This window comes from Eschrichtius robustus, chromosome 20 (genome assembly GCF_028021215.1).
Source record: "Eschrichtius robustus isolate mEscRob2 chromosome 20, mEscRob2.pri, whole genome shotgun sequence".
In the NCBI taxonomy this organism is placed as follows: domain Eukaryota; kingdom Metazoa; phylum Chordata; class Mammalia; order Artiodactyla; family Eschrichtiidae; genus Eschrichtius; species Eschrichtius robustus.
In genome coordinates this window covers 63,130,819-63,148,827 of record NC_090843.1, presented here as the reverse complement: position 1 = coordinate 63,148,827, position 18,009 = coordinate 63,130,819, and the positions used below count along the sequence as shown (strand labels likewise).

The 18,009-nt window shown below is 53.0% G+C and overlaps 1 protein-coding gene across 1 annotated transcript in view; it reads right to left on the bottom strand.

Moving 5' to 3' along the window:
• The window catches only part of LOC137755270 (heparan sulfate glucosamine 3-O-sulfotransferase 3B1), a 41,338-nt gene extending 27,833 nt beyond the window's left edge, over positions 1-13,505 (bottom strand). Inside the window, exon 1 of the mRNA XM_068531347.1 lies at positions 12,952-13,505. Within this exon, the coding sequence (XP_068387448.1) occupies positions 12,952-13,505 (554 nt within the window). The remainder of the gene's footprint in view (positions 1-12,951) is intronic.
• Between the last annotated feature and the right edge of the window lie 4,504 nt (positions 13,506-18,009).

The following is an 18,009-nucleotide window of genomic DNA, read 5'->3' as shown; positions in this document are numbered from 1 at the left end:
AGTGGCACAAGTATGGGATCTAACTGCCAATAAGAAGGGGCGGCTGGGACTTCCCTGGCGGTCCAGTGGTTAAGACTCTGCGCTTCCACTGCGGGGGGTGAGGATTCAATCCCTGGTCCGGGAACTAAGATCCCACATGCCGAGCGGCCAAAAAAAAAAAAAAAAAAAGAGAAGGGGAGGCCTGTTCCAAGGGGTAAAGGTGGAGAGACAGAGCCCAGGGTCAGGGGTCAAACTCTTGAACTGCAAGTGACCTTGGAGACCTGGTCTGATAACGTGCCCCACACCGGCATTCGACAAACAAACACCCCTCCTCGGGTTATCAGTCGGCATTGAAAGAAAAGAGGATTCTGTACTGGGGGAAACGCTAGGTTCAACACAATTAAACAGATTTGGAGGTTTTTCTTTGGTTACAGTACTTATCAGGGCCTTTAATGTGCTAACATGGAACCATTTTTTCTACATCACCTATTAATCTTTCAGAACTTTCTTCCACTGAAGAAACTTGAGACAGTGCTTCTCAAAGTGTGATCTGTGGACCACCTGCCAAGGGTCCTCGAGGAGATAAAGATAAGGCCTGAGAGTAGGCGTTTGAAGCTATTATAAGTCCTTTGACGTGGCTACAAAATCCAAGGCCCTGATCAATGAACTCACTGGGCAGGGGATAGATCAGCGTGGGTGTTGACACCAAAGAGATAAAGTGACTTGCTCGAGGTCACAGAGTGTCCGTAGCAAGGAGCTGACCCTAAGGGTTGCCGACAAGAGGAGGCCACAAGGAAGAAGAGTCTGTTAAAGAACTAAAAAAAAATTGTAAATAGGAGAAACATCCATTAAAAATCATTGATGATGGTGATTCTGACTCGAAATGGCACCCAGCCAACAGAGCTCCGCGCTTCCTCTCCCAGGACCCCTACAGAGGTGTAAAATGAAAACTAAGTCAAGTCGAAAAGAGGCTAATGCCAACGTCGGACGAGAATGTCCATGAGGAAATTCAATCCTGAAACAGCACACACCTGAAGGAAGGGGGGACAGGTTGTAGCCCCCCACTGTCTGGCATTGAGCTGGACCAGGCAGGTGACAAATGAGCAAAGCAGGCCAAGTGTGAGACAATAAGGAACAGTGGAAACTGTGTCCAAGGAAGAGAAGATGCCCCCAGTCAGACACAGCTGTTCTCCAGCCCCAGCCAGCTGCTGCCATGAGAAAGGCAGGCCTAGAACTGTCAGATCCCTTATCAAAAAAAGAAAATCAGGGTGGCGGCGGGTGGGTGGCAGGGAGGAGGGATAGGGAGTTTGGGATTGACATGTACACCCTGCTATATTAAAAATCCAAGGACCTACTATAGAGCACAGGGAACTCCGCTCAATGCTCTGTAATAACTTAAATGGGAAAAGAATTTTAAAAAGAATAGATACATGTATATAACTGAATCACTTTGCTGTATGCCTGAAACTAACACAACATTGTTAATCAACTATACTCCAATATAAAATACAAATTTAAAAAACCCCAGAAAATCTGCACTTGTATGTGAAATCTCCAAATCTGTCAATATTGGCAATGAATTTGCATGTTTTTAACACCTTACAAATATTCAGTCAAGGATTTCATTTATATTAAGTCCAACAACAGGCAAACTAATCCGTGGTGGTAAAAGGTAGGAGAGTGGTTATCCTTGGGACAGGGACGGTATTTGGAAGGGATCTTAGGCACGGCTCTGGGGACTCTGGAACGCCTGTTACATGGGGATGCGGGCTGTGAAACTTCATCAGGGTGCACACTTCTGATTGGTACACTTTTTTATAGGCATGTGAATAAAACTTTACTAAAATACATACATATAGGCCAGATATATAGGTAAAATAACATGGTCTGTATTTTCTTCAAATAATATAGAAAAGAGAGAATACAGCACTTCCTGGAAATGATGGAGGGAAGTCTTGGGCAAAGTAGAAATTAAGGCCACGCCGAGAGGTGACTGAACCAGTGGAATTCCTACAGATGCTGCGATTTGTCTGGAGTTTCTCCCTGTGTGTGGAGAGACATGTTAACCGATGCCTGAAGTTAGAGGACATCATCATAAGGACCAGCGCACACGGGGCTCCTGGCATGGGTCAGGGCTGGTGACCAGCAGGGTTGGCGAGCTATAAGGTCCGAGTTCTGGGCGAGGGTAGGAACTCAGTGGGCCAGGGCTGCTCTGGGATAAGACCTTCTCCTGCCAGCTGCTGGGGACACTACCAAAGTGGGTGTCTGCACAGCGGGGGGAGAGGGTGTTTAGGGTGTCAGATGACACAGCAGATGAAGAGACCATACAAAGTGAGTGGAGAGGGTTTCAGTATCATCTTGAGAACTAAGAATCTGAGTGTCCTGCTCATGGCAGGGTGGCTTCCAGTGACAGGTGAGAGGAGAGATGGGCTGGCAGACGAGGAGATGGAGGGAGCTGAGGTCAGAAAAGGGGCATCAAATATACAGATCCCATCTCGGGAGGAAGGGCTCCAGGGATGATGCCAGAGCCCCGGGTCGGTGCAGGGGTGACGGGCATGAAAACTACCAGCCTCAGTGCAGACATCCTTGCAACAGAGACGGGGCAGAGAGTGAGTGTAAGTTGGGACAGAAAAAGAGAGAAAAAACTATAATCTTGGGGATATTTTATATGGAAAAGTCTGTGTTTCGGGGGAGGAAAGAAACAACAAAAGACATGGCTTAAACTGGTCCAGAAGGAACATCATGTCACATTTCAGCCACAGAGAGAAGCTCCATGTTGTAGAGTTTGAAGGGCCCTCAGGGAGGCACTGGGTTCAGGAGGCTAAGCCACCTACAGATACAGCTGCATGACCTTGGCCATCTCTGTGAGCTCCCCTTTCCTCCTCTGCAGAATGCGGAAAATCACACAGGAAGTATCACTGCTAAGATGAAATGCACGCTGGCCACTGGCCTGCACACCACAGGCCTCACTCGCTAAGGCGGAGCTATCTTTTTTCCTATTACATCACCTAGTAACTGACATTCCCTCTCCTTCCTTCTTCTCCTTAGCTCTCTCTCTGGAAGGTTCCCGGAAAATAAAATACAAAATCACATTTCTTAATTTTGACTATTGAATATTTTATCACATGCACTCTCATCTCCTTAAAATGGTTTTTAGATGTATTAGTGGTTCAGCAGGACTAGTGGTTATTTTTAGCCAGTGCCGGACTTGCTTTGAGACCTCTTTGAGCCTGTAGAGTTTAGTTCACCGACTAACGGGGCACCTCAAGGACAAGTTCACATCTCTTGAACCTCCTTGGGACCTCAAGTGCTGCCCGGGAGAGCCCTTGCTAAAAGTAAGTGCTCAAACAGGGCATTTTTAGGGCAATGATACTTTCCGTATGACACTATAATGATGGATACGTGTCATTATTTATTTGTCAAAAGCCATAAGATGTGTAACATCAGGCGTGAACCCTGATGTAAACTATGGATTTCGGACGACAGTGGTGAGCAGTGTAGGTTCATCAATGGTAACAAATGTGCGGCTCTGGGGCTTTAGGCTGAAAGCAGGGAAGCTGTGTCTGTGAGAAGCAGGACATATATGGGAACTCTGTCTTTTCAATTTTGCTGTGAATCGAAAAGTGCTCTAAAAAAATAAACTTTATATATATATATTTTTTTAAATAAATTTAGTATTTATTTATTTATTTATTTAGGCTGTGTTGGGTCTTCGTTTCTATGCGAGGGCTTCCTCTAGTTGTGGCAAGCAGGGGCCACTATTCATCGCGGTCTCTCTTGTTGCGGAGCACAGGCTCCAGACGCGCAGGCTCAGTAGTTGTGGCTCACGGGCCCAGTTGCTCCGCGGCATGTGGGATCCTCCCAGACCAGGGCTCGAACCCGTGTCCCCTGCATTGGCAGGCGGATTCTCAACCACTGCGCCACCAGGGAAGCCCAACTTTATATATTTTTAAAAGCTAAGTGCTCAACAAATCCTTGCTGGAATAGGTTAAAAAAAAAAAAAAAAAAAAAGGTCAACGCGATTTATAAGAATGACTGACTACAGAAAAAGACTTTGGTCACCTTTCCCTTCCTCCATTAAGTATTTCAAATCAATGACAAAGTGATGAGACCTCCCTACCTTGCTCTCCCACCCCTACCACACACATTTGGGCATCTATCTGTAAAAGCTCTTCGGTGGGACACGATGTTTACTTCTTCGTGTATCTGTGTTAACTGGCAGCACCAACATATACTAAGTGTCTGGAGGCTGGAAGTCAGATGGAGGGCACCAGGGACCCAAGGACCAGCACACGTGAGAGGAATGGTTGGGCTGAGCCAGGACGGGTTTCCAGCCAGAGGGGTGAGGATGGGGAGGGAGACGCCTTTCCGCTGGGGGGTGGGGCAGGCACCAGGAGTGATCTGGAGGTTACTGTTCTCTAATTGTTGGCTGGGTGTGTCGTCTCCCCCAGGGAGACTACTTTAATGAACATGGGGACCAAATCCTGCATTTCTTCAACATCTCCTGCAGCAACAAGCAATATCTTAAGTGAGCTTCCTGCCCTTTTAAGACAGGTCATCTCCTGCACCTCCGAAAAAACTTCCGTTGGACAAGGCTGCCTCATCCAAATCCACAGCAGAACTCTCAACGCCACCCTGTAAAGCCCACCCCGAGAAGAGGCATTTTCGGGCTGGGATTCTGCCTGGACAGCACTAGGGGAGGGTCAGCTGGTCAGTGCCCCCTCCCCCAAGCTGGGGGAGCAGAAAGGCGGCTTCCAGGTTGCCCCGGGAGCCATGCGTTACCACTCTGGGTAGGGGCAGAGGGAAAGAGGGCGGGCGCCCCGGGAGTGCGTGTCTTCGAGGACCCTAGGGGAGCAGCGGGGACGGGCTGCGGAGGGACGGGCCCCCGGTCTCAGTCGAGCGGAGATTCAGGAATCGGAAGGGGGCTGAGAATTATTTGCTTTTCCTTTCCCTCCTCTCCGATCCGTCGGACTCTTTCCCACTTTTTCTCTTCATCCCGTCACTTAACGGGTCACATTATGGGAACTAACCTATTTTGGGTTATCTATTTAATTTTTGCTAAATCGCATTTTGAGTACCCTTTATAGAAGTGGGTGAATTGAGGATTATATATTTCTTTCCGCAAAAGAGAAAAAGGTGAGGAGGGGGGGCTAAGGGGCGGAGGGGGAGAAAGAAAAGAAACGTGCTGATTGAAAACTGACCCCACCCTCTTCCGCGCCCAAAATAAGACCCTAAAAAGACAAAGCTTCCACGTCCGGCTCTGAAGAATTCATTCATTCAGACCCACATCCGACGCCACGGTTGCAGGGACGGGAGAGTCTGACTCCGTCCTCACTGCTCCACCCAACAGAGGCAAACTTTCAGAGAAGAGACACAGAGATCAGCAGATAAGCCGGCCTTGGAGAGCGGCTCAGCATCCGCTCGCCTCCCGGAAAGGATGCGCAGCAGCTGGTAAGCCCGGCCTGGCCCGGGCGGGGCGCGCCCCTCTGCCCGCCCCTCTGGGCGGGGCCATCATGCAGACGGGCTGCCATTGGTCTCCTGACAGCTGCTAGGGCCAATCAGCGCGGAGCCGGGCCCGCCGGCATCACCCTCTGCGAGCGCGGGATGCCGGGCCCAGCTGCGCCCAACAGGTGAGGCGGGAGCGCGGGGCTCGGCTGGTCACGTGGTCGCGGCTGGCGACCCGCGGAGCGGAGGGGCAGCCAGGCCGCTGGCCCCGCCCCCGACACGAGGCGGCACCGCCATCTGCCTCCTCGGACCAGATGCGGGTGTCCCACGCGACCCAGGGGCCGTGCTGACTGGTCCCCGAGGCATGCCCGCTGCGGAGCATGTCCCGCGCCCTCGGGTGCGCGTCGCCCACCCTTCCAGAGCCGCGGGTCCGCGCGGACGCCCCTCTGGCTGCCAGAGAGCAGACACGTGGCCCGTCGCGCCTGCTGGGCCATGTTGGACACTTCTGTCACCAGTGCCTCCCTCCTGCCCCCATTCATTACGTCGAGTGTGCGTGAAAAATCTGCTTCTTCTACTTCTCTTAAGCCACTGTGTATGTGCGGGGTTTTTTTCACTCTCCATTTGTTGCCCCAAGCTTCGTATTGCCCAGAACCATCTTTCAGCATTTTGTGGGTTTCTAAGTAAGTGTAACCCTGTTAAGTATTGTGCGGCAAAGATCTGGGGAAAAAACAGGGATTCTGAATCATGTGCCCCCAAGTTGCTTGCTGAACGCACATGGAATCATTCACAATCTAGTCAGAGGGGTTTAAAAGTGACCCCTTGGCACAAAACAGTCTAGCTTGGGCTGAAACGCAATTTACAAAACCAGAGTCTTATTTTAACACATTTGCTATAGGTACTTAGGGACAAAAGTATTTTATGCCAAGAGTTTATCTGTTCTGTAACAAATGTATCAACTTAAAGTCACAGTGAATACGTATGTGTATACACACATACATACTTTTAAAATGCAGGTAGAAAATATAAATGCCTTGCTGGCAGTACTCTTTATACCAGCTCCCTCTCCCCAGATCTGGACTCCTAATTTTTAAAAGCAGCTCTCTTTGAGAGGCAACAAACTGCATTCCAACTTTGCTATTTTAAAATGCTTCATCCAGGACAAAATGAAGCACATTTTCTTAATGCCCCAGTAACTTAGGCTATTTTTAATATTTTTCAAGTCACAGAAATGTGTATTTAAAGGAATAATTTCAGATATAATATAAAGGAAACCAATGTCACTCTTATCTATGTACAGAGAAAATTAATGGGGGATATTATTAGCACTAGCAGTATTTTCACACAGTCTCTTGGCTGGAATGAAAATTATTTATTATCACATTAGTAGGCTAGTAATTGCTCCTCACATCCTAAACTTTTCCCCAAATCTAAAATCAGAAAGAGAAAGGAACATATGCTAATACCAGTTTTATTTGATGTTAGTTTTATTTTGGTATAGTTTGAGAGGAATAGGAGAGCTCTAACAAGGTAATCTTTTAAATATATATTTTTTTAATGTTTCATGCTCTACTCCCGAATAGTTTTCAAAGATATCAGTATCTTATTTCTTTTCGGTCATGGTAAATGTTTTCATTTGAGGTAGGTAGCATATTGTACTCATTACCCTTGAAAATACGGCACATACTTGGGGAATTCATTTTGCTGGGATTCCTGACTATCTCGACAGCCTAGCACTGAAATTTCCCTTACTGTCTGAAATCACTGACTGTTAAAAGAGAGAGGTAGCACCCTATCTGGAAACTAAGTCTATTCACAGCAAAGGAAGTGCTCATTATGCTGTGCCTTTTAGAGTGGACTTTTTGTGTTTCTGTCAATCAACTTAATTTCCATGTTCATAGAATTGAGAGCATAAAGTATTGAAAAACTACTGACATAGAAAGCGGTGAGCAGGAAGCCTTGGTCACGTATTTCAGTCCTGAAGCTTTAAATAAATGCCACTTCCTTGATTCATAACACTAACCGACTGATGAATCTTTTTTTTTTTTTTTTAATTCCTGGTGTGCTTTTAATTCTAAATAATTTTAGTGATTCAAAGGCTTATCTTATATAATCAGAAAACCTTATGTTCTACAATGTTTTCAACGAAAAGGTACATCAGCATAGATATTTGAAATGAGGTTTTTTGTGACATATTGATTTTTCAAACTATCTAAAAGCTTTTCTTCAGACAAAAAATAAACACACCAAACCAGAAAAAAACAGAAGCTGTGACAGCTCACTTTAAAATGGCAAGTAATACAACTTTAGCTGGGAAAAATATCCTTTATAAATATTAGTCTATATTAAATTGTAAATTTTCAATAATCAGGCTCCATTAAAAAAGCAAAATCTAGTTTAGTAGCTTAGTCAAATTGCAGTATTCTATTTTGATATTTATTTTTTAAGACATGGGCTGCAACCTGATTTTTAGAGACCTGTTCAATAATAGCATATCATCTGGAAGATAAGTGTAATTTAATTCATGCACTTCAGCATTTTATTCACCTAAAACAAATAGGTTGCTATTTAATATTGACTATTTTATTAACTCAGAGCATCTGGGAAAACACTTATGATTAGGTTAATTTATGTTATATTTTCCCCTCAACTTGTAAAAGATTAATCAACCATTTTATGGTCTAATTTAGGTGCCTAATTGAAAACAGAGTCCAACACATGCTACACTGTCTTGCTAATAAATCTTGACAGCTTTGTAACATGATGGTTTGTATTTCAAATTGTTGCATATAAATGTAGATTTTTGATCTTCACCCAGCAGCCTGAAGTGAGCTGCATACTTGATTTAAACTCCTGGACTGAAAAAATGCAATTACTTCAAAAAGGATTATCCCCAATCAGATCTTATCTTAAATTTCCCTTAGGGAAGACTGAAACAGTCTTTGCCACCAAGTTTTTAGAAATAGAGTAGGAAAAGAGGGGAGAAATTAGTTTTCTCAGCATTTGTTAAATTTAAAATGTAGGGAAAGTTCTCTTTTGAGACAGAGATTTCAGAAGTTACTGGGTTTTAGATTCTAATTCTAAAGAGCTCTATCCAAGTGTTAGTTGTAATTTTTGTAATTGTCTTCTGGTTAATAAATACAAGTTTTCAGTCTTGATTTGAAGCACTGTACTTTTTTAAATGAATAAATTCATTCCAAGAGCTTTTGGAACATCTCATTTAACCCTGTATTCTCCCATGTCTCTCAGCCTTAAAAAGGACAAATAGAAGAGAATATATTTACTCTCCGTGGGGACCCTTGCCATGTTTTCTCAGCCTTTATACTTGAGGATATTTTTGTCATTTTAATGACTCCATTGATTCTCACTGTCCTGTGCAGGCAGAGAAAGGAAACTGCCATGGTGATGTAATTATCCTCACTCTGGTTATAAACTAACTTTGGATGCCCTCACTATCCTGTTCTGGAGCTGGTCTTCTTTTAAAGTAAATGACAAAGTGAGCAACCTTCACTGAGGTCACTGGAGGTGTAATAGAAAACTCAAAAAAAAAAAACCAAAAAACAAAAACACAAAAAAACCCCCAACAGCTCAGTTTTGAATTCATCATATATGACCAACATCATGTTCCGTCATTTAAGCAAGGGAGAATGGCCCAGAGTGACCTCTGGAGCAGGACTGCCTGGGTTGGTGTATCAGCTTTGCCACTTTCTAGCTGTGAGATCCTGGGCCAGTTGCTTAACCTCTCTGGGCCTGTGCTTCTTCATCTGTAAAAGTACCTACTTCACAGGATGGTAATGAGGATTAAATCTGCTAATCCTGTAAAACTTGAAACAGTGCCTGGCACATAGGGAAAACATTCAGTAAGTGTTAGCTACCAAGATTATTAAACCACACTCACACACACACAGCACTTTTTTTTTCATGTGGCCACAGCATTAAAGTGTCAGCTTAGTTTGTACAACCAAAAATGGAAAAGACAGTCAAGGTGGGGAAGGAGTTTCTGCCACTGTAAAGTCTAAGGAATATTTCTATATAAAAAAATAGTAATTACACAATATTTGGCTAACTTAAATCTCAAACTGAGCTCATTAAATTTGTGAAAATCTACCAAACTTAAGCCAAATCAAAAAGAGAAACTTATTAAAGAATGTATATACTTAATTTTAGACCATTCAGAGTTTAAATCAATGTTGAAAGCCTAAATGTACCGGGTGGGTGTTTCTCCATCTTGGTATGTGTGAGGTTCTCCTGAACCACTGGCGTCTGTTTCTCAGACACCATCACCCCCTGCAACAGAAGGTAAGGGCCCGTTTAAACGGAAGTCCTCATAAGCCACTCCGTGGGGTCCTCATAAGTACCTGCTCAGTTCGGGAGGCCTGATTCAAGAGTGAGCTGGGTGATGAACTGGAAAAGTAAACCCCGAAGAGTTTTCATCCCAGGCTAAAACAAACTCGGGTTCCAGGGCAGATGGACCGTCTGATTTTTGCAGCGGGGCAAGGCAGCGGCAAACGGCCCACCCTCTGGCCAGTGGCGGGTCAGCTCCGCGTGGCCACCACGATGGGCTCCATCCCACCGCGATCCCTCCCGTTGGGGCTGATGGGGTCTAGTTCTGCCACGTGGAAGGAACTACAATCAACCTGGGAGACTTCAAGCAAATCCGCCCAGGCCCTGGGTTACTGGTTAGGCCCGGAGCCGGGCTGCGTATCAGTCGATGAAACTTACTAACCACTCGTTCAGACATAGGCAAGAAGATCTCATTCTCCAACCGACGACGACGCTGACCCTCGGATTCAACCATCCGTGCCCGAAGCTGTTTAACGCCTTCAAGATGTCTCTCCTGTCTCCTATTTTCTAGCTTTGAGGATTTCCTTTAACTACTTGTTTCTGAACTGCAACTCTGGCTAATTACTATTTATACTCTTCTCCAATCTGCTGCCTGATTGCACAGATGAAGCCGAGCAGTGCACCTCTGGCGAGCAGCTGGGCTGGGCCCAAAGGACAGAACTCTGGGGAGAGGGGGGAGGAGGGCGAAGGATGTTCCCTGGACACCAGATTTTAGGAAAAGCCTTCTGGGTCAGGCTTCTTCTCCGGTGTGTCTGTTTTTCAAGTTAAAACGGCCGTCTTCAAAATAATTAAGTCCACACATTTGCCCAGACACCCAGAATATTCTAAATTAATTTAAAAGTTGTAATTAAGCAGATGGCATTGAAAAGATTCTTTTATTCTTTTTTCCTTAAACAAAAACAAAAACAAAAACAAAAACCCACTAACCCTGCGGCCACGCCCGGCGCGGCTGGAGCAGCCCGGGATCGCAGCTTCGGGGGCGAGCCGCTGCGTTTGCAGTTCGCTCCTCCAGCCGCGCGCTCCACGGGGTCACCGCCGCGGGCCCTGGGCCTCCGGGCCCAGACAGTCCGGATCATCAGGGTAGGGAGGTGGCTCCGGAGGAGGATGCACTTCCCGCTCCCCGCAGCCCGGCCAAGCCCCAGCGCCCCCCAAGCCCAGCCGCCCCGCGGGCCGCGATGCGAGCGGCCCCGGGCGCCGGTCCCGCCCGCCCGAAGCTCCCGGGCTGCGCTCCCCGCTGCAGGCGCGCGGCCAGACTTTCCAGGGCGACTTCGTTCTTTATTCTGCGTTATTGAGTCAATCAAAAGGAACGTGGCAGGTGGAGGGCGGCCACCTAAGAGACCGCGAATCTGCCTGTGGTGACTTCCACTGCCCAACCCAGGTGCTTCTAGAACCGCCCGACATTAAGGATTCAGTTCTTTTCCTGCCAGTTCCTCCCAGCCCGGCCCCCGCTACGTCTGATCTCAGAAAATCCCCGGCTGCCTCAGGCCTCCGGTGGGTTCTACCTGGACGGGCGCTAGTTACAGCCTGACGTCCCGGCCCCCGGCATCGCCCTCCGAGGAGGAGGAGCGGTGGTGGCAGAAATAATGACAACAATACGATCGATGACAATAGCTGGCAATTAGAGAGGCCCCCATCTGCCAGCCAGGCACCTGACCCGCGCGTCGGAGAACCGGGCCGCCCATTGCACAGGTGAGAGCAGTGAGGCCCGCGCGACAAGCCAGCTGCCAGGGCCGGGACGTGGACCCAGGCTCGGGCTCCAGAGCCCCCATTCGCAACAACCGGTGTCGAGGGCCCGGGGACAGTGGGAAGGGTGACTGTCACGGCTGGCTAAACCTCGAGACTTGGGCAACTCCTGACAATAATAAAAACATTAGGACAAAAGGGAGGGGGAGGGCGAGGCTGGGAAGAGAGCGGTTTTAATCCGCTCGGTCAGCCCCCTTTTATCCTCCAAGCTCTCCCGGTCCCCGAAGAGGGGCTGCGGAAAGGGAATGGGGTTTGGTTCGACTCTCCCCTTTTGTTTTCCGAAGTCTCCACCCTCTTGGAGGCTAGCTGGGCCTGGAGGGGTGCCGGGGGCTCGAGGAAGTCATGTTTGCGGGGCTCGTTGATGGTGACCGCGGAGAAGGGGTGGGGACCGGTGGCCGGGCCCCTGGTTGGCGACGAGATTTCCCAAGGCCCGAGTCTGGACCGCGGGCCCACCCGCGCCTCACCGGAAACTCGAGCGACCCAACGGCTCACCCCAAAGACTGCGGGAAGCCTTGAGCAGGGGTCGTGATTATGACCCCGAGGGGCCCCTGTCCCTTTGGAACCGAACCCACAACCCGACCGGAGAACCGACTTTACAGAAGCCCCGACCTCTGGGCAACCCACATTTCTCAATCAACAGGCCCCGAATATTCTTTGCACCCCAAAGTGTCAAGGGCCCGCGGAGACACGCCTCCCTGCCCTGGCTCTCTCAGCACCCCGGCCCGGGAGGCGGAAACGGGAGGGCCGAGTCCCGGGCGCCGCTAAGCCTTCAAAGCCGCGCGCCTCCCGCCGACTGCAGTGCGCGCCTTTGCCCGACAGGGACCAGCACCGCTCCACGCGCCGCGCGCCCGCCGGCTCACCCTCCGGAGCCCAGGCTGCCCGGCCGCGAGCCGGTCTGACCCCCTTCGGAAAGTGAACAGACTCCCCGCGGCTCCCGCAGGCCGGCGTTGCTCTCACCCCATCCCCATCTGGGCAGCAGAAGCTGCTCTAGAAGTTGGTCTGGGGCGGAGACGGCGACCGGCGGGGCGCAGACCGTCCCGGATCCGAGAGGAAAAATAAAATGCGAGCGACGCTGGCTGGATTCGTCTGGGCCGCGGCCACAGTTAGAGGGTCGCGCGCTCCCCTGAGCACCGTCGCAGTCACTGCCCTCCTTCTTTTGGGAGAGATCGCCCGATTAATCTTAGGGCACCGTGGGCCGCTGAGCCCCCAGAGCTCCTCGAGAAGTTTCTCCGGACTGTGGCGAGAGCGGAGCCCAGCGCACCCCGTACGTACCGCGCTGCGGGCCAGCACCGCGCGGTCGCTGCTCGGCCCCTCCCGGACCCCGGTGGTCCGAAGCTGTACCCTTGTCACTTCCACCAACACATGCCACGTCTCCCTCCTCTCCCCGTCGGGATCGCGGCTGGCGCCCCAGGCCCCAGCCCTGGCCCTGCCGGGGAAACTCACCGGTACCAGGCGAGGCCCTTGTCGTAGCTGCGGTCGAAGAAGTGGGGCTCGGCGCCCACGGCGCGCACGTCGGGGTGCACGCGCAGGAACTCGAGCAGCGCCCGCGTGCCGCCCTTCTTCACGCCGATGATGATGGCCTGCGGCAGCTGCTTGCTGCCGGACCCGCTGAAGAAGCTAGAGATGGGGCTGGGGGAGTCCGGCGCCTCGGGACTCTGCTCTTCCTGGCTCGCGGCGCCCTCGGCCGTCTCCCCGCCAGGAGCCAACTGGGTGGCTGGCGCCGCCGGGAACGGCAGCCTCGAGGGAGGTCCGTCGCGACCTGAGGCCAGGGCCGGCGGGGCGTGGGCGGCGCGGGACCCCGAGCCCAGCAGCAGCAGCCCGGGCGCGGCGGCGCACGAGCCGGCGCACGAGTACAGGAACATGTAGAGCCAGATGCAGAGCATGGCGAAGAGCAGCGCGAGCTTCCTTCTCACCGGTGGCGGGGGCGGCGGCGGCTGCGGCAGAAGCCGGCCGGGGACATCGAGGCAGGATCGGCTGCCGCTCAGGCGCTGCCCCATGCGCTGCCCGCGGGCGCGGCGAGGGGCATGGCTCAGCACATGGCGCGGGTCCCGCCGGAGCCGTGAGCGCGGAGAGAGTTCCCTGGACGCCGAGTGGTTCGGCTTATTGCCCCCGCGCGCCCGCGGCCGCCGCTGCTGCTGCTGCTCTTCCCCAGGTGGCGGCGGCAGCTGTAGCGGCGGCGGCTTTTGACATGCTGCCCGGAGGAGCCGTAACTGGAGCGAAAGTCGGGTGGCGGCAACTGCTGGTCGGGGGCTGCGACGCCGCGCTCGGGGCCAGCAGAGCGCCGCACTCCCGCGCCCGGGCCCCTCCAAACGGTGCGCGCTGCACTGCCGCTCGCCGGGGCTGCCTCCCCGCGGTCCTGCGAACCGAGCCTTGACTGCAGCCCCGGCGCTTCCCCGCGGAGGCTGCAAAGTAGAACTGCGCAGGAAGAGAGCCGGGGACCCAGGCAGAGTGGGCGGGCCCGGCCACCGGGAGTGACGGGTCGCTCCACCTACCAGAAACACGGAGCACCATGCAAATCCAGCCGCTCCGCTGAGGGTTCGACAGCCAACCGGCTCACGGAACGTGGGGGTGTGGAAAGGGTTTGGGGCGGTGGAGAGCAGTCGGGGGTTGCTATTGGCTGAGAGACAAGGGGCGGGCTCCGAGGGGCGGAGCCAGGGGCTGGTGACAGGAGCAGCTGGAAGGAAGGACGCTGGAGAGACCTAGCGCTGCGCCCCGGCTTCCGCGCGCACTTCCGCACTTGCTCCCCAGGAGCCAGCCTTGGCTGCAGTTGTCCATGTGCGGGGACGCAAGTCCCCATCCAGATGTTTCGCGGGCGGAATCGTGGTGTGTGCGTGTGTTAGAAATAGGGAGGGGAGTGGAGGAGCGAGAGTCAGGCCGGAGATGCCCGCCCACCCCACGCCGGGATTCGGAGGGGGGACCCTTCCGGGGCTGGCACCGGTTTAGGAAGTTTAAGTGGAAATCGCTGTCAAACTTTTTATTTTTTTTATTTTTTTTAAGTCTTTGCTTCTTATTCTTTGCCAGGAGTTGATCTCTCTCCAGCTGCCGGTTAACTGGGGTCGGTGTAAACCATGCTCAGGAAAAATTCTTCCCTCGCTTCCCAAAGTGCCGAGGAAAGAAAAGTCGGGAGAAAGAAGGGAGAAATTAACAGAGAGTTAAAGGCTGCGGGAAATTTTCCTGGTCGAAAAGTGAGTGTGAAAGTCACGTGTAGAAAGTTTTGTCCGGATATGAGGCTGTTGAGGACGTTAGGTGAAGAAAGTGTTCTCCCTTCCCATGAATAAATATCAAAGCCAACATTCGCCCTCATTTAGGAGACGGTTCGGTTTGCTGACCTGTTACACGAATTATTAGGTGTTGTTTTTTTTACCACCGATGTTTTTTTCTAAGTCAAACGTCAACTCGGAGCAAATCGATCCCTGAGTTGCACTTCAAGTCCACTCCAAGCCTCTCTCCCGGGTTTTCCTCCGCAAAGTGACCCTCCCGGGCGGGGCGGGAACCGCGCTCTGCTGCATTCTTGCCCCGCGTTCCGGTTGGAAGCTCGGGTGCTCCAGTCACCCCGGTGGCACTCAGGAAGTTCTGGATGCCGGCGACCCGGAGGGGCCAGCGGCCCTCCCACGCCTGGCCCCGGGCGGTTCCCGGACAGAACGTTCCTTCCGATCCCGACCCCCGCGCGGCACCCGGCTGAGCGCTGCCCCCGCTACTTTCCCGGTCCGCGCGGGCGGCGGAACCACCAAGCCCCGGGCCCCCTGCTGCGCTGTCCCCTCGCTGTCCCCTCTCGAGGTAGTGTCCCGAGTCCCGCAGTCCCGCCCCGGGCCCGGTTCCCCTCCGTCGGGAGCACACCGAGGAAGCCCGTAGGCCGTGAGGGTCTCTGATCGAGAGAGGGGGCGGCGACCCGGGAGGGTTCGGGTGACCCTGCGGCCCCGCACCGGGCCCCCGCGCCCAGCTGTGCTCCGCGCGACCTCCTGGTAACTCTCAAGGCTAAGACATCTTCTTATAGAATGGCTGAGGGGAAAATAATTTAGGAAGAGGATTTCCTCCTCCTTTTATACTCGCAGGGAAATTTTCTTTCCAGTCCTCTTTTCCCCTCTCCTTCTTCGGAAGTGATTTATCTACCTGTAGTTTTTTAATTACATTAAGTTATTATAAGTTTATTTTAAACTTCTAAAACATGAGAATATATTTCTGAGCGTTAGCTTAGCCCGACTTTTTTTTTTTTTTTTTAGGCGACAGGGAAAATGTTAGTGTCTCCGAAGGGTTTCTTCAAATTCACATTATTTCGGGGGGAAATGAAGTCCCTCCTATCCGGAGGCGGCTTAGAGTTTGTGGACTTCTGTGGGTTTGGGGGGAGGGGAATAGTGGTTTATGATTTGTGCGTGTTCAGGCGAATGTAGCTCCCACATGGTTAACTTCAGGCCTGGTTGGGTGTGAATGCCATGGTTTAAAATTTTTTTTTTGTTTTTTTGATAATCCTAACAAAAATGGTCCCTGTCCTGCGGGTTAGCAAAGTCCAGTGTAAAAGAAAAAAGAGTGAGCGAGTCCACCGGCTATATTTAGGACTTTTTTTTTCCGGGGGTGAAAGGAAGGAGAGAGAGGAAGCAAAGACATGGGCATCGGAAATTGCCCGGAGAGTTCCGCGGAGCCCAGCGCCCCCCGGGCCAAGTCGCCGCCGAGGCCACCCGAGCGCGTTCGGCCCCGACCGCCGAGCAATCGGCAGCGCGCAGAGCTGGGCTCCGCGGCCTGATGCGCAAGGTGATCGGGCCTGAGCAGCGGCCGGCGGACCGTTACGTGGGGCGGGGCGGGGCGGGGCGGAGCGGACCTGCACCGTGACCCCGCGCTCTGACCCTTCCGCCCACTCGGCTGGACCGCTCGCTGCGCTCTCCAGAGACGCGCCCCGAAATCTCCAGGCGTGAGGGCCGCTGCAGGTTCTGCGGAGGCGCAACCCGAGGTCAGCCTGTGCGGAGCCGGTGGCGAGGCTGGCCGTGAACCCAGTTGGAGCCTCTGCCCGCAATCATGGCTCAGCAGTCAGGGGCGCCCCCACGCCCGCGCCTGGCCGTCAGCAAAACGCGGCCACCCAGACCCGGAGAAAGGGTTCCCTTGGATAAACTTATTCAGAAGTTTTGCACTCGGGAAACCCGCAAAGGAGCGAATTGAGTTTGAGCACAGCTGTAGGGTTTACGGTTTCTTTCGGTTGGCTTGTTGCGCTTACCTATGGGGTGCTCGCCTCGGGCCTCGGTCGGGCTAGCGTGGCAGGCAGCCCCTCTCCCTCAGAAACGCACAGGCCGCCCCAGGGGCCACCGCCTGTCCCTCTTCCCCCAGGTCCTGCTGCCCACGACCCCCGTCGGGTCACTCTCTGGCCCTAAAATTCCCCGCCTGTAGAGTAGGATACTTGAGCCAAAAGACGCCCGCGATCTCTTCCGCCTGAAGGTTCTCTGGTTCTGGGCTCGAGCCCCCGCCACTCCGCCCACCGACCCTCCAGCTCCCCCGGGGGCCGGGCCCCCCAGCTTCTCGCCGCAAGGGTCGCACTTTCTGGGCTGCCTGAGCTGATGGCCCGGAGCCCGGTTCCCGTCACCGAAACCCGTGTCCCCCCCCGACCCCGCAGCGAGGCGGGCCCCGGGTTGGCGACTGCAGGCTCGCTCCGCCCTGTGCCCCACTGCGCCCAGATGCCCGCCCGCAGGGGTCGCTCCGACGGCTGCGGCGGTGGGGAGACGGTCGCGGCGCCCCAGCACCCAGAGGAGGGAACCTGTCCCCGGCGCGCCCCGGACCCGCCCTCTCCTTGCGGGGAGCTGCCGGCCTGCGGCTGGCCAGGCAGACGCGGGATCTGACACCGCGTGGCCTGAGGGCGCCGCCAAGAGGAAACCCTTTCCCAGGCTGCGCTCGAGCTGCACCTCGGGGACCGTGTGCCCACCGGGCTTAGTTGGACCCATCGCCCCGCGACGTCGCAGGAGCGCGGCCGTCTAAGAGGAGCCCTCGGCACACCACAGAAGAGGGATGGTGGCTCTTGTCTTATGGATAAAAGACGTTTAGTGCCCGGATTGCTTTGGTGGCTGGTGTCCAGAGGAGTCAAGGTCGTGTGCTGATTCCGGCTCCCTGGCCCTCGTGGCCCCCTGCTCTGGGCCCACAGCTTCCCTTGCCCTCGGCCAAGGGGCAGGGCGTGGTGGGGAGACTGCAGATCAGGTATTTATGCCCCAGGCTCCCTCTCCGCTGGGTCATCAAAGGCTGGTGGCTTCCTGTCCTGCAAGACACAGCTCCTGTTGGGAAGTCCTCCCACACAGCCTTGCTGTCACCAGGTTCTGGAATGGCTGTCCGCCTGGCCTCTGCGGGCCTAGGGTGGTGACGACACCTCCCCTTTCCAGCGCCAAGGCACGTGCCCTCCCTGTGTTCTCCCCTCCAGCATCTTTTAAGTAGTTGCCACATTACCCAGCGGGAGTGTGCCACGTCTTTCCTGCCAGGACCCTGACTTTGGTACACCAGGGCTGCATTACTTTCTCTCATCTGGTTCCCAAC